The sequence below is a fragment of the Podarcis bocagei genome (assembly GCF_964188305.1).
Source record: "Podarcis bocagei genome assembly, chromosome: 9".
Lineage (NCBI taxonomy): Eukaryota > Metazoa > Chordata > Lepidosauria > Squamata > Lacertidae > Podarcis > Podarcis bocagei.
Genome location: NC_138134.1, coordinates 27,145,557 through 27,160,453, shown reverse-complemented (window position 1 = coordinate 27,160,453; position 14,897 = coordinate 27,145,557). Strand labels below are relative to the sequence as shown.

Below are 14,897 nucleotides of genomic sequence, written 5' to 3'. Positions count from 1 at the left end.
CAGAGGGGTGGTTTCTTCCCCTTCTCACCGGACTTTTGTAGGACACAGCAACAGAGAGGTGCTGCTTGCCCTGTCTTCAAAACCCCACCAAAAGGACAAACACTTATTCCTTCCTTGAATTAGCTGTACCAGCTGTGGGAACCAAGGAACAGAGGGTTCAGTGATGATGCAAGTGGTCTGGCTAGTAAGCCAAGCCAAATTTTGCTTACCATTACCAGTATTATCAGCTCCAAAACTTCAAACAAATAAAAATGTTAACATTTTAATATACTACCGACCAGTGCTTTTCTTCAAGAAAAAAGGTCACAGTACTGCATACCCTGAAGTACCCCCAGAGAAAAAAGCACTGTCCAGGACTCTGGTGGCAATGACCAAGGTGTGGTCCTCTCCCTGACAGTCCACACAACTGTGTTTCCCATTAGCGTGTCTGTTCTCTATGTGATATATAAATTACCTGGATAATGATGCTGTAGTTCTCCTTGGAAAACACTGGTGGGTTGTCATTTACATCAGATACATCAATATTAACTGTAGTTGTGTTGACTCTAGGCGGGTTTCCATTGTCAGATGCTTGAACTGTCAGAGTGTAACCAGAAACCTTAAGAGTGAAGCACATGGAGATATTAAGAAAAATAGGCAATTAAAAAAAGAAATTAAACAATATTAGAACATACATATTCATACATATACATATAATGCTGTTGCATTATGGCATTTTGTATGGTCTATCTGGGATCTTATACAGTGAGAGTGCTTGTTGTCGTCACACATTCACTGTTTAGACATTATCTGCACATCATCTCTGCTATCCTATCATGAACCCAATTCTCTAAACCAGACTAAAAAAAAAAAACATGATACAGTCTCCTATGCTCTTTTTACACATTCCCTCCATTATTTCCTAGAGATGTCCAAATCAGAAAACCAAAGTTACCACCTTGCTTCCAAACTATGATTTGAAGCAAGATTACAAACCTTGGTTTATGCAACAGCAATAAAGATCCTAATTGCAATTTGTCAATTCTGTTGTCACAGCAAAATATGGTAGGAGACAACTAGGATGTGGAGAAGGAAACCCACATGTGAGGAAAGGAGGGAGGGGAGAAAGGAGAATGGAAGACAAAACACAATCCTAACCCTGCAAACCATAGTTTAGGAGACATGGACTCATGGTATCGGAGTCAAATTACTTTCATAAGTACTGCACCTCCTGCTATAATCTTCTGTAGTGAAATGCCCTGTTCACATCTGCTGCCTCATATACACTTTTATTTACTGTCGTTACAAAACTGCCAAATGCAAAACCAATACTACTTAACTGCTGTTGGCATTATCAGCGACAATTATGGATGACATCTACAAACAGCGGAATTGATAAGAAGGGCTCCAAAAGCAGAAGTTCTGATTTCCAGATAGGCTTGAGACTTGCGCAATCCCTTCCCCCAACTTAAGAACTGCTTTGAGAGAATAACCAGCAATAACCAGATCTTTCCTCTCTCTGGCACACTCAGGTCTTTTCCCCAAGCTTTTCTAAAGATTATCCATTTAAAAACCCCATAGAACAAATGGAGATTATGCCACTCTCTTACACTTGGAAAGCCATACCTTGAATCTCAAAACGTAGCAGCTTACCTTCTCTCTGTCAAGAGGTTTTGCCACCTTAACTTCACCCAAGGTGGGGTCAATTGTGAAAGGGCTCCCTTGGTTGCCATCTATAATTGTGTAGCGAATGTGGTTGTTCAAAGGCCCATCAGGATCTGCTGCCATAACCTAGAGGGAATCAAGTTCCTATTTAAAAACAAGTCAAGGTAATAGACAAGGGGTACACTTTCAAAATCTCACCAATTTTGGTTTAGCATACTACAGACTCAATGAAAAATGCAATGTTCAAAATGCACAACTGTCAGCTGAATTATTTTGCCTTTCATCTCATGGAAAATGCATTTGCGATACAGAACGTTTTACAATTTTCACTAAAGAATTTTAGGCTTTCCATATAGATTTTTATTCCATAAATCTACACATGTGCATGCGCTCTCGCTCTTTATCATACACACACAAAAAAATGGCAGGGGATGAGGGAAACTGAATTACATACTGTAATAACGGATTGTTCAACTTCAGCGTCTTCACTGATTACTGCTGTGTAAGTGTCTTGACTGAATGCAGGAGTGTTGTCATTGATATCTGTTACATTTATATTTACTGTCACAACATCACTCAAGGAAGGTGTCCCTCCATCTGTGGCTTCCACTGTCAGATAATACTCTGGGGAGCTCTCATAATCAAGGCTTCCAATAATAAAAATAGCACCTACAAGGGAAAAACAAACAAACAAACAAACCACAAGTCAGGACACTTTTCTATTAAGGGAAATATGGCAACAAAGGGAACTTTCAAAATTACTCAGTAAGTAATTTGAGGGTCAGTGGCTGCTTCTGCGCTTTCAAATGTCTTTTGTGCCTATCATAATGCACCGCTGAAACTCTTTGCTTTGCGGAGCAAGCAAAATAGCTGGAAATTTGACTCATGGAAATGAAGGCAAGTCAGATCGGTTTGCATACATCCTCTATGGAAGTAGCACAGCAATGCCCATAATTGGCTGCATTCCTTGTTCGTGGTGTTTGTCCTTGGAAGTCTGGATATATGATGACTTAGTGAACATTGGAGGAATGACTGCTAGGAAGAGCGCAGAGGGAAGAAACACCCTGGTGCACCTGTAGCAGCAAAACTGGACACCTTCATCTGCCCCACTTAAAATAAAACATGTTTCTGCCATACCAGGCTCTACAGCCACAGCAGGCGCTGTAACTCTCCAGTGGTTTGGCTTTACCCCCCGAAGGTCTCTCAAGACAGACAGATTCCAACAACGGTACAGAGTATTTACTCATGAACAAAACACCCACCATTACTGCCTTAAAAAAAATTTAATTAAATATATATCACAATTCAGGGTTTATGCAAGCAAATAAATTGAGCACATAAATATCTTTCATAAACATGAAGCTTATTGCATTTTGGGCTTGCATCTTTTTCCACAAAGAAAAGAAAAACACCCTTACCTCAGGGAGCATGCAAAGAAATAATAAAAAAAAAACCTCAACTGAAAACTAGTGTTACAGTGTAATAACCATTTTCCAAAACTTTTTACTATTTTACTTATTTTCTATCTTCTGCAGGTTCTTTAAATAAATAGAATATGAGCAATGTGTAAGTTAAGCTCATTGAATCAGTTGTTTTAAGAAGACACATTATTTGGTGAGGGGAATTCTAAGTTTGGGTTACCAAATCTGATTATTTTCCCTGCTGCAAATGTTTACCTGTTTTTGAATCAATACTGAATTTCCCATGTTCATTTCCACTAATGATAGAATAGGTGATTTCGGCATTAGCTTCGATGTCCCGGCTAGCAGCATAGACCTGAAGAACCTCCATTCCAACCACTGTGTCTTCTGATACAGTTGCACTGTACTCTTTGTACTCAAAGACAGGTGGGTTATCATTTATATCCAGAACAGAAATAACAAGGGTGCCAACAGAAGACAGCCTTCTTGGGGAACCTTCATCCTCAGCTTTCAAAGTCAGAGAATACACAGCGTGTAACTCCCGATCCAAAGGCTTTTCCAACCGAACAATTCCAGAGAATTCATCAATAGAAAACTGCCCATCTGCGGAATTTATCAGGGAGTAGTGAATCTTTCGATTTAATCCTATGATTAAAAGGAAACAGAGAACATAACGAAGTTCTTAGTAGCATTCTAAAACACATTTCTTCAGCAACAACCCTGAACAAACGAACTGTGTAAGGTGGAAAATGAACTGTGTAAGATGGGAAAAGACGAGGAACATGCAATCATCCATATGTTTTGGCTCAATTGTGATGACACACCATACAAAGAACTGCACTAAAGTTTGATTTGTGACCAAGGCGTCCTAAGGAGTGCCCCCACTCTGAGTACCAGGTATCATCAAAAGCATTCCCAGGGGAAAGATGACTGTATTATGAAGTGTATGTCCTGATCCTATACAGAGGTGGGCATCAAAAAGAAATGGGATAAAGATATGAGACAACAGATTACTGAAGAATAGAAATGCCAACTGAGGAACAGAACCTGCTGGGAAAGGTGAATAAAGGAAGCTTTGAGAGCTGCTGATTCAATACAACTGGGGCAAACCCTTTACAGAGAACATACTTCCCCTACTCCCCCACCTTTCTAGTGGAGTTTTCTTTGGCTGGCACTTCCCTTTTCCACCTTCCTTCCTTTCTGATGTTGTCAGCTCTGCTTAACAAATGAGCCTCACCAAATTGATTTGGTGTTGCCTGGGCCAGAGAGGAGGGGGACAGGGCCAAATGCAAATCAGCAGCTTAAGTGCTAGAATGAAAGTATCTGTGAGATTGAGGAGGCAGGCAGAGCTAATGAGGAAGAGGCCACAGGCTGAATCCACAAGTGCTGGAGGTGTGCAATTCTCTGGGGTGCAGTTTAGGGTACACTATTTGCACAGGCAGCCCAACAGGCAAGCGCAGAGTCTAACTTTTGCCTTCTGGAACCTGGCGCATGATCAAGAGCACATCTACCACTCCCTTGCAGCAGTCACATCAAGGAACCCCAGAGTTGAAAAGCACACAACCCATAGCAGCCAATTCTGAACACTGGGTAAGCAACATGGTCGAATAGCAAGGAGGGAGAATGGGAGAGGAGGGAGGGAGAGAGAGAGAGAGAAACAGTAGCTGCACCACAACTGCAGAATTTGTTTTGCGCATTTACAACCAGGATTAAGCAATTAAAATTTAGCATGTTTGGCATGTGTGTGTGTTTTATGAAGCACAATCTGAGAAAAGGAGGGCTGAAAATATGAAAAGCAAACTAACAAATATCATTTGGATTTCAGCATTAGTGTTGCATTAAAAATGCAACTCAATAAATTTTACCTGCATCAGCATCTGTAGCTTGCACTCTTGTCAACAGAGTTTTCACCTCCGTGTTCTCAAATACTGTGATGGAGTATGGGTCTGCTGTGAACTCTGGGGTGTTATCATTCATATCTTCTATATTCAGAATAATTTTAGCCTGGCAAAACCTTCCTCCTCCATCTGACGCCTTGACCATAAGAGTATATACTGCTTTCTGCTCACGGTCAAGTGCCCCTAGTGTTTTCAGCTCACCTGTGCATGGAAGTGATAAAAACAAAGCAAATAAAGGGCTTTAAAAACAAGAACTGAGCATCCCACAAAGATCTGGAAACGTTTGAGTCGAGCAGTCTTTTAAAGAACAAAATTCCCCATGTGGCATAATTCAGCAGTGATATCTGACATTTAAAGATAGCTGCACACTGCTTACCTGTCTTGAACAAAATGTCAATCTTTTCAGCACTTAAGAAGATTATTGTTTTGTAAGGCAGTTTTCTGCAATCCGCTGCCTTCCCGATGTTTCCAGCTACAACTTTCACCAGCTCGTATGATCAGGGAGGATAGGGCACTGATCAATCAAACTTTCAGAAAAAATAATGGCACAGCTTATAATGTCTTCTGAATATTACCTGTTTCTGGACTGAGCATGAAATCTTCTGCTCCAGGACCGTGTAATGTGTAAGTTATTTCTGCGTTGGAACGAATATCTGCATCTGTGGCTGAGACCTGCATGATGAGTTTGCCAGGCAGGGAATCTTCTGGGACAGACTCCGTGTACAATGCCTAAAAGTTTTTAAGAGTAGCATTGAAAAAGCGCATTAAGGGAACTAGATCTGGACACTACAGAGATTGCATCATTAAGATTAGATATTAAAAGCTTTTGAACCGTGCAACACAAAACATGAAAATATATTGTACAGTGGTACCTTGGTGTAAGAACAGCTTAGTTTATGAACAACTTGGGTTAAGAACGCTGCAGACCCGGAAGTAGGTGTTTCGGTTTGTGAACTTTGCATTGGAAGCAGAACATGTTCCGCTTCCTGTTGAGTGTGTTCCATTTGTAAATTGAGTCCCCTGCTGCTATGGGAAAGCATGCCTTGGTTTAAGAATGCTTTGGTTTAAGAACTGACTTCCGGAATGGATTAAGTTCGTAAACCAAGGTACCATCATACTTCTGATTCTTTTACTTCACTGTTATTTCACTGTCTAGTTTTTCACTGGGGTTTTTTGTGGAGAATTAAATAAATTTCCTTGGGCCTGTTTATAACATTAAGTCCAAAAAGTTCTTTATGAAGTGACGCAAGGAAAGTGTGGCTTTTACGTAGCCCCCTGCGGTAGAGACTAGGCCATGGAAGCTTCCGTTAACTAGAAGGCAGCTTAACTCATAAAGTTTTGAACTACAAAGCCTTAAATGGCTCAGGACCGGCATACTTCAAGAACTGCATCTCCCTATCCGAACTAACCTGGACCCTGCATTCATCATCAGAGGCCCTTCTTTGTATGCCGCTTTCATGTGAGGTCGGGGGGAGGGGGACACGAGAACAGGTCTTTTGTAGGTGGCTCCCCACTTGTGGAATGCTTTCCCTAGAGAGGCTCACCTGGCCCCTTTGTTATATATCTTTAGGCACCAGGCAAAAGCATTCCTCTACTTCCAGACCTTTGGCTAATTAAACCCATAGCTGTCAACCTTCCCTTTTTTTGCAGGAAATTCCCTTATTCCAGCGCCCTTTTCCCGCTGCTTCCTGCTGCTATCCCGGATTGTTAGATATCTCATAGACTGTTCCCGGGACAGGTGAGGCTGCTGATCCCTTATTTTCAAGGATCCCTGGGACAGGTGAGACTGCTGATCCCTTATTTTCAAATCTGAAAGTTGACAGCTATGATTAAACCATCTATGGTGTTTTAAGCTGGGGAAAAGGTATTGTTTTTGTTTGTTATTTATGTTATATATATTATTGTGTTTTTAATATTGCAAACCTCCCTGCGATCTTTGGCAATGTTGAAATCTAATTAATAAATAATAGCAAAATATTGTTTCTGTTTTCTAGATATTCCACATAACTGCAAATAATTAACACCGGTATGTACTGACAGGCAGAGGTTACTAAAAGCTTTCAAGGATGAGCAGTGGAATTTTTCCCAACTTCCCTTTTCCAAAGTAATTACTTAATAATTTTCAAAATGTAGAATGTATTTATTTGAGTCTGAAAGCAAATGTGTGCATGAAAACCCAATGCTAGTACCTTTTCACAAACAGGGCTGTTGTCATTCGAATCAAGGACCTTCACTTCCACCACAGCTTTTGTTGTGAACATCCCATCAGTAGCAGTGATATTCAGAAGATAATTATCCTTTACTTCTCTGTCCAGAGGTTTTCGGACATATACTTTCCAATCGTTCTCAATATTTTCTACAGCAAACTGTCCCAATGAATCGCCTCCTAGACAAATGATAGTTAGAAGGCAATTCAAATCAGAAATGGCAAAACGTCATTATAGGGGTGAAGGGAAAAGACCTGCAATAAAATTCATAATATTTACAATAAGTGCAGTATATTTATTTAGCAATAAATGCAATAAATTTATTTAGCAATAAATGCAATAAATTTAATAATATTTAGAAAGTATTACTGCTCCTTTGGTAATAAAAGCCTCAGGAGAGCGACGACTGCATTCCAGAATTCCAATCTTTGCATATGAAGAGCTGTGCTGGATCAGACCAAAATGCCCCTCCAGTCTAGCATCTTGTTTTCACAACAACCAGATGCTTCCATGTAAAGTGCACAAGCAAGACCTGAACACAACACTGTCTCCCCACTATGTTTGCCAATTACTGGTATTCACAGCAACACTGCTTCTGATTCATCCTGTAAGTAGCAAACAGCCCTCATAACTGGTTGCCACTGTTACTTGTGGGAAACTCATAACCAATGTCCTCAGCTCTGACTTATTTTGTGGGTAGGGGATGAGATATGCAACAGCAGGTACACAGCTTGTTGCGGCACAAAAGCCGTATCTTGGAGAGTTGTTGTCCCCTCCCCACCCTGAAGCTTGCAGTCAATTACTAGCAATTTTGCAAATAAAAACAGCATTGCAAAATACATAACATACATAAAAGAACCATACTTTTTTTCATGCTTCATACTTTTTTGGGTATACAATTCATGTAGCAATTATACAACTGTGCCCAAGAAATTATAAATTTATATTGGGTTGGATTATTATTTAGGGTTTGTTTTTTTGTTGGGGGTGGGTTTGCTGCAGTTATCGATGCTAATTTGTCGTATCTCTGTGTTTAGATCTTATTTACATGGAAATTGTTTCAATTTGGTTGTGTGCTTTTTGATGTGTTTTATCTGTAGTTTGCAACTGCTTCTGTTATATTTGTAATTGTATGTTGTTTTTCATGTTGCAAGAAGCTTTGAGCATGGTTTTAACTATGGAAAGGCAGCATGCAAATAATAGTGCTTGATATGTGCAAATGGCTAAGGCTATCAACCAAGCAGACAACACATATTGGAGAAATTCAGGTTGCCACATTGTAAGATACATGACAGTGTCACCCAAAATGACGGCGCTATTTCAAGTCTCCCCTTTCTGTAAATGTTACGTTTTCCGCATCCCCAAAGTCCTTATGTCAACACACTGTGCATTTCTGTTTGATTGCCAGTGATGCATGGGCAAAAGCACAGCATGAAGACAAAACAGGACAAGAACTTGATACAGGGCTGCCATTTTCAGTGACAGCCCTGTGTTTCTTGCAGCAGGTGATTCTACACTAAAGCAATACTTCTGAGCTGTGGTTCATCAATTTGTCTCAGCTCTTACGGAGACACCTTAAGGAACAATACATGTATGGGAAATATGACAGTGAATCTCATAAATAAATGGAGAAGGGAAACTATAGACTTAAAATTGTAGAAACATTATATATATTTAAAATTATCTAGAGCCAAATAATTTTGTCACCATTTCTAAAGGTTTACCTGTAATAAAATAGTTGACCTGTCTGTTAGCATCTTCTGAATCAGTGTCTGTGGTGCTTAAAATAGCAACGACTCCTCCAGTTGGGTCATCTTCACTGACTGTCCCTTTATAGATCTCTGCAGTGAAGCGAGGAGGGTTGTCATTCACGTCAGTCACGGAAACTTCAACAATCGCAGTGGATGACAACTGCATTTTCTCAGCACGATCAGATGCCACCACAGTAATTCTGTACTTGTCCTGCTTTTCGTGGTCAAGCTCTCTCAGTGTAGTAATCCAACCTGTTTCCATGTTTATGGCAAAAGACTCTGTGATGTCAGTATCTTGGGCTGTCTCTAGCCTGTACGTTACCTGCCCATTCATCCCCGAATCCTGGTCAAGTGCTTTCACTTGTATGACTTTTGTTCCTACTGGCATGTTTTCCACAATGTACGCTTCATACGGATCGGATTCTAAGATTGGTTTGTGGTCATTTGCGTCTTTTATTTGAATGCTTATGTCAACAGAGGAAACAACTCTGTATTCTTCATTTAAATAGTATGCTAGCACTGAGAACTGGTACCACTTAGTTGTCTCGTGATCAAGGCTCTTTTCAAGTTTCAGCCTTCCGTTCTGCTTGTCTATCACAAAAAAATCATCTCGGTTACTTTCAGGAGCATTCCCCTTAACAAGGGTGTACAGCAACGGCTGTGTGTGCTCTGCTCGTACAATGTCAATCTCCGTTCCAATCGGAGTATCTTCAGAAAGTGTGTAAGAATAAAATGGTTCTGAAAATTTTGGCAGAGATACTTCAGGGGGGAGTATTCTAACATAGAGAGGAACCCTGGAATCCTTTTTGGGGGATCCACCATCCTGCGCTCTGACAAAGAAAGTGAGAAACTCATTTTCTAAACCAATTAAACTTTCTTTTGTGGTTATTACGCCTGTCAAGTGATCGATTTCTAAATTCTCTTGAACATTTTCAGAATCGGCTTCGATTGTATAGGTGATGTCTGCATTAGTGCCTTCGTCAGCATCCGAAGCTAAAACCTTGATGACAGATGTGCCTTTTGGAACATTAGACCCGATGTTTACTTCATATTCCGTTGCTCGGAACAAAGGGGAATTATCATTAACGTCAGTAAGTATTACGTTGATGCTGCAAAAAGCCACTTTCCCGCCAGAATCCTTGGCCATTAACCTAATGAAGATTACTTTTTCAGCTTGAGTTTCGCGATCGAGCTTTTCCAGAGTAAATATCTGCCCCCTTTCATTAGTATAAAACCTATCTTTTGCAAAATCATTCACAATATGGTAAGTGATGTATCCATAGCTGCCAGTATCTTTGTCTGTTGCTTTGACTTCTGTCACCAGGGTATGCAATGGAGCATTCTCGGCTAGTTCCACTTCATATTCATTCTGACCAAAAACAGGGCTGTGCAAATTGGCTGCAATAACATTTATGAGCACCTGAGCGGAACTTCTGAAGACCCCATCAGAAACAGAGACATTAAGACGGTAAATGGGCTTCAGAGACTGTTTGTGCAAGTTTGAAAGGGTGATGACCCCCGTTTTGCTGTTGATTGCAAAATTCATATGATCATTGCCTGTTAATATGGAATACTCCAGCTTCTCTGTATCTGAACTGTCCGCATCGGAGGCCTTTACACAAGTTACAAAGTGCCCGCGGGGAGCCAATTCACTGATGTTAGCTTCATAAAGCAGCTGGTTAAAGACTGGTGGGTTATCATTCAGGTCTGTTAAATCAACGCTTACAATAATGTCCGTGCTCAGTGGAGGCATTCCGCTGTCTATTGCTCTTACTAGCAATGTGTGATGCTGAATCTGTTCATAATCCAAACCCCTTGCTGTCAGAATGAGCCCAGTGCTACTATCTATGTGAAAATAATCAGAGCCCTCGCTGTTGTTTTGTACCAAGTGATAAGAAATCCCTCTGTTTGCTCCAGAATCAGCGTCTGTAGCCCTGACTTGTACAACAGATGTTCCAATTACCGAAGCCTCAGAAAGGGTGGTGACATAAAACTGCTCTGTAAAGACGGGAGGATTATCGTTGATGTCTTCGACTATTATGTCAACAAACACCTCGGCATGGGCTCCAGTCAAGGAATCAGTCGCACGCACGCTCAGTTTGTAGGCAGGGTGGGACTCAAAATCTAAAGGGGCAAAAGTATTGATAACTCCTGTGTTAAAGTTTATAGTAAACTGACTGAAAGGGTCTCCATCTGTGATGCTATAAAACACTTTGAGCCCTTCTGGGCTGTTTGCTTGCACATGTACAACAGGACTATGAATTTGGATGTTTTCCGGTATCTCTGCACTGTAGAAAGCTCTTTCAAATACTGGCATGGCTTTATTCACAACTGTGATAGGGACTGCCACTTCAGAAGAAAAACTTGGCTCTCCGCCATCCTTTGCGACCACAGTGAGGAGATATTCTTTATTTAGTGTGTCTGGGTCAAGCTGTTTCTTGAGAGAGATTTCGCCAGCATCTCCTATCTGGAAGTGGCCATAGTGTTCCTTGAGGTAATAGTGCACTTGTCCATTTCTCCCAATGTCCTTATCCACAGCAGTGACACACCGAATAACTTGGCCCACTTCAGTATCTATTTTAACGGTGGCATAATAAGGAAGGTTGACAAAAACAGGGGCATTATCATTCATGTCTTCTACAGTGACCTTTACCACAACATGTGCAATTAGGGATGGCTTATGCTCTGCAGTCACTTCCACAACAATATCAAAAGATTCCTGCAGCTCACGATCAAACGGTATTCCGGTAGTTGAAAGGACTCCTGAAGTGTAGCTAATTTTAAACCTAATGTCTGGGTTTAGAATATGATAAAACAAAGGCTCATTTATTTGACTCCCTATAGCAGTGATAACAGCTATTGTTTTCGCCTCTGTGGAATTCTCTTGGACCACAGCATTGTAGGAACTCTGCGTGAACTTTAGCGGACTTGCCTTGCTCTCTTTCACATTAATTTTTATAGAGGTGGTGCTTGAAAACCGGCCATCAGAGGCTCTGACGGTCAATTCATATCTGCTTCTTAACTGACTCGTGTTTTGTACGGTTATCTGCCCAGTCTTGGAATCGATCGAAAACTTTTCTCCAATGTTTCCTTCAGTGATAGAATACATTAGTTGTGAAAAGACTTCTGAATCGGCATCTGTGGCATTGACTGTAACAACTTTCACTCCTTTATAGGTTGGTACCAAAACAGTTGCTTCGTACAGATCTTTAGAGAACACAGGAGAGCAATCGTTGATGTCGATGACGTAAATGGTAACATTGGCTGCGTATTCTGCAAATAAGCGCGGCGTCCCCATGTCATACACGTTCACTGAAAAGCGAAATATACTTGTCTCTTCATAGTCCAAACTCATTACTGTACGAATGGCTCCTGTACTAGAATCGATGGCAAAGTACTTGTGGGCAGATGGCTCAACAATCTGATAGACGAGCAAAGCGTTTGTTTCTTTGTCAGCATCTGTAGCACGTATTACTAATGGAACGTTCCTGTCTGTCAGAACCACGCTGTTAACGGAAGCCGATTCACTGATGAGTCCTGTGTATTCTGCTTGCGTAAAAGCTGGTGCATTATCGTTCTCGTCTTGAAGATGCACCAATACAGTAGTGTTTGTGGACTGGCCAGCCATGTTGGTTGCCTGTACAGTCAGACTATAAAAAGGCAACATTTCATAATCAAGTGTCTTCTGAGAGGTGATGACACCAGAATTTGGGTTGATAGTGAAGACATCACCTATATTACCATCTTTTATCTCATAAACTACAGATGACTGGCTGAATGCGGCGACCATTCCAATGAAACTGCCAATGCTGCTGCCTTCACTTATTTCCGTGGAATATTCTCGCATTGTGAATTTTGGTGATGCGTTATCAGAGATCGTGACTGAAATGTGCACAGATGTTACTTCACTCTTCGGAGGGTTCCCTTTGTCCGTGGCCTTCACCATCAGAGTGTACTCATTCTGACTGCTGCGGTCCAATTCTTTTGCAGTGGTAATACTGCCTAAGATTGGATGTATATTAAAAGCGTTTCCGATATTCCCTGTTAAAAAAGAAAGACAAAAAATTGACAGTCAGAAAAAAGTGGAAGTACATTTGCAAGCAGCTACACACACACATTCAAGTGGTAGAAAATATTAGGTGCTGAAATATTTTAAATGAAAAATAAAATTGCATTCAACTAATGACACAGAATACTACTCAGAGCAGACCCTTGAAATCAAGGGACCTCTTAAGTTAGTCGTAAGTCTATTATGTTCAGTGGGTCTACTCTAACATGGATACCCAGCTTTTCCACAACTGTTATGCTGCAATAAATATCCTATAGTAGGTTAGTTTTATTTAGAAAATCTGACAACCTATTTTATACCAAAGTATGCTATCACTTCAGATTATGAACACTATTAATACAGAGCTTCTTTTTAATTTTATGGCATTTCTTTAAACAATTCAATAATAATAATAATAATAATAATAATAATAATAATAATAATTAATAATTTATTATTTGTACCCAGACAAACACTATACGCAATGTGGAACTACAATTAAACTTTTAAAAGACTTTAAAATCATGGAAAACACTGCTTTAAATGAGTCTCAAGTGACTCTTAATTACATGAATGTCACTTTATGAGATTATTTCTATATCAGAGATACTTCAGTGAATTTTCTCTTTCAAATTACTCCCACTTAAAATGGGAGTTTATGTGCTGTATAAAAAAACTTCCATTTGAGAAATACAAACTGCAAATTTGACCGCTTAAGAAAATCACCACGAACAAGCCTTTCAAAATGAAGGCTGAAGTACACTGGGGTTTTACACTTCACAAGAATTCAAAGAAATTAAGAAAACAAATTAACAGGGGCTGCTGTTTCTTAACACTTCAATCACAAAGCACAGCAAAAATAGTTATTGCTAAAACCATGACCTCATCATGAACAGATTTTATTTAAAACATTTAAATTATGTATTTGGGTAGGCAGTTGATATTATCTTTTTTCTTACTGAAGGTCGTAAACAGAGCACCATTCTTATAATATCCCATTACTAATCCTATAAGCTATTGCAAGTATTTAAGGAATGTTCATTTCATATGCTTCAAATTTCTTCCCTAACATTTTAGCCTTACAGTGCAGAATGCTAGAAAAACAAAGCTGGGAAAGTTTTAACATTTCCTCCCACAATGTTTTTTTTGAATAAAGAAGGAGCGGGGGCATGTGTGTGAGAAAGACAGAGAGAAAAATGAGAACCCATGTATATGCCGGGGGGAGGGGAGGGGATTCATTGGAAAAGACCAACTTTTGTTATGATGGAACCAATGCTACTAATTTTTCAGACAGTGGTTTTCATCTTTAATGCCCTACAGCAGTGGCGTAGCGTGGGGGGTGCAGGGGGGGCCGGCCGCACCGGGCGCAACATCTGGGGGTTAGGGTTAGGGGGCGCAAATCCACAGGTTAGGGGGCGCAAATCCACGGGTTAGGGGGCGCAAATTACTTGCCTTGCCCCGGGTGCTGACAACCCACGCTACGCCACTGCCCTACAGGATTTGGGATACCTCAGTGCAGTTAGCGCCTACATGGTGTTTTCCAGATATTTTGAACTACAACTCCTATCATCCCTTTTCTTTAGCCATGCTGACTGGGGCTGATGAGATATGGTGTCCTACAATATCTGGAGAGGCAAATTCCACCACCCCAGGAATGCAATCAGACAGTAGAAATGGGTAATTTTTTTTCCAGAGGTGGTGCTTGAAATCTGGAACTTTCTCTTCAGAGTGGTCCACCACACACATTCTTTTAAAACAGCAGTCAGGAACCTGTGGCTTCCAGGTGTTTTGGAACTCCAACATCCAGAAGTCCCAGGCAGCTTGTCAATAGTCAGGGATTAGACTGCACCTCTGAGGGAGGATACAGCGGACAAATGCCATGCTGATAAAGGGAATAGCGCATCAATATATACCAGTAGTGACTGGCT

At 40.6% G+C, this 14,897-nt stretch overlaps 1 protein-coding gene across 8 annotated transcripts in view; it reads right to left on the bottom strand.

Annotated features, from left to right (window-relative positions):
* Positions 1 to 14,897, bottom strand: part of FAT1 (FAT atypical cadherin 1) — a 118,966-nt gene that overhangs the window by 26,362 nt on the left and 77,707 nt on the right. For all 8 annotated transcript variants that reach the window (XR_014011707.1, XM_081208545.1, XM_081208539.1 and 5 more), the window contains exons 10-17: positions 8,895 to 12,962; positions 7,153 to 7,349; positions 5,539 to 5,692; positions 4,931 to 5,164; positions 3,321 to 3,710; positions 2,099 to 2,313; positions 1,633 to 1,770; positions 455 to 598 (exon numbers count right to left, since the gene is read on the bottom strand). Coding sequence is in view for 7 of the 8 variants with exons in the window: in XM_081208545.1 (XP_081064671.1) it covers positions 455 to 598; positions 1,633 to 1,770; positions 2,099 to 2,313; positions 3,321 to 3,710; positions 4,931 to 5,164; positions 5,539 to 5,692; positions 7,153 to 7,349; positions 8,895 to 12,962 (5,540 nt within the window). In the remaining variant the exon portion in view is untranslated. The remainder of the gene's footprint in view (positions 1 to 454; positions 599 to 1,632; positions 1,771 to 2,098; positions 2,314 to 3,320; positions 3,711 to 4,930; positions 5,165 to 5,538; positions 5,693 to 7,152; positions 7,350 to 8,894; positions 12,963 to 14,897) is intronic.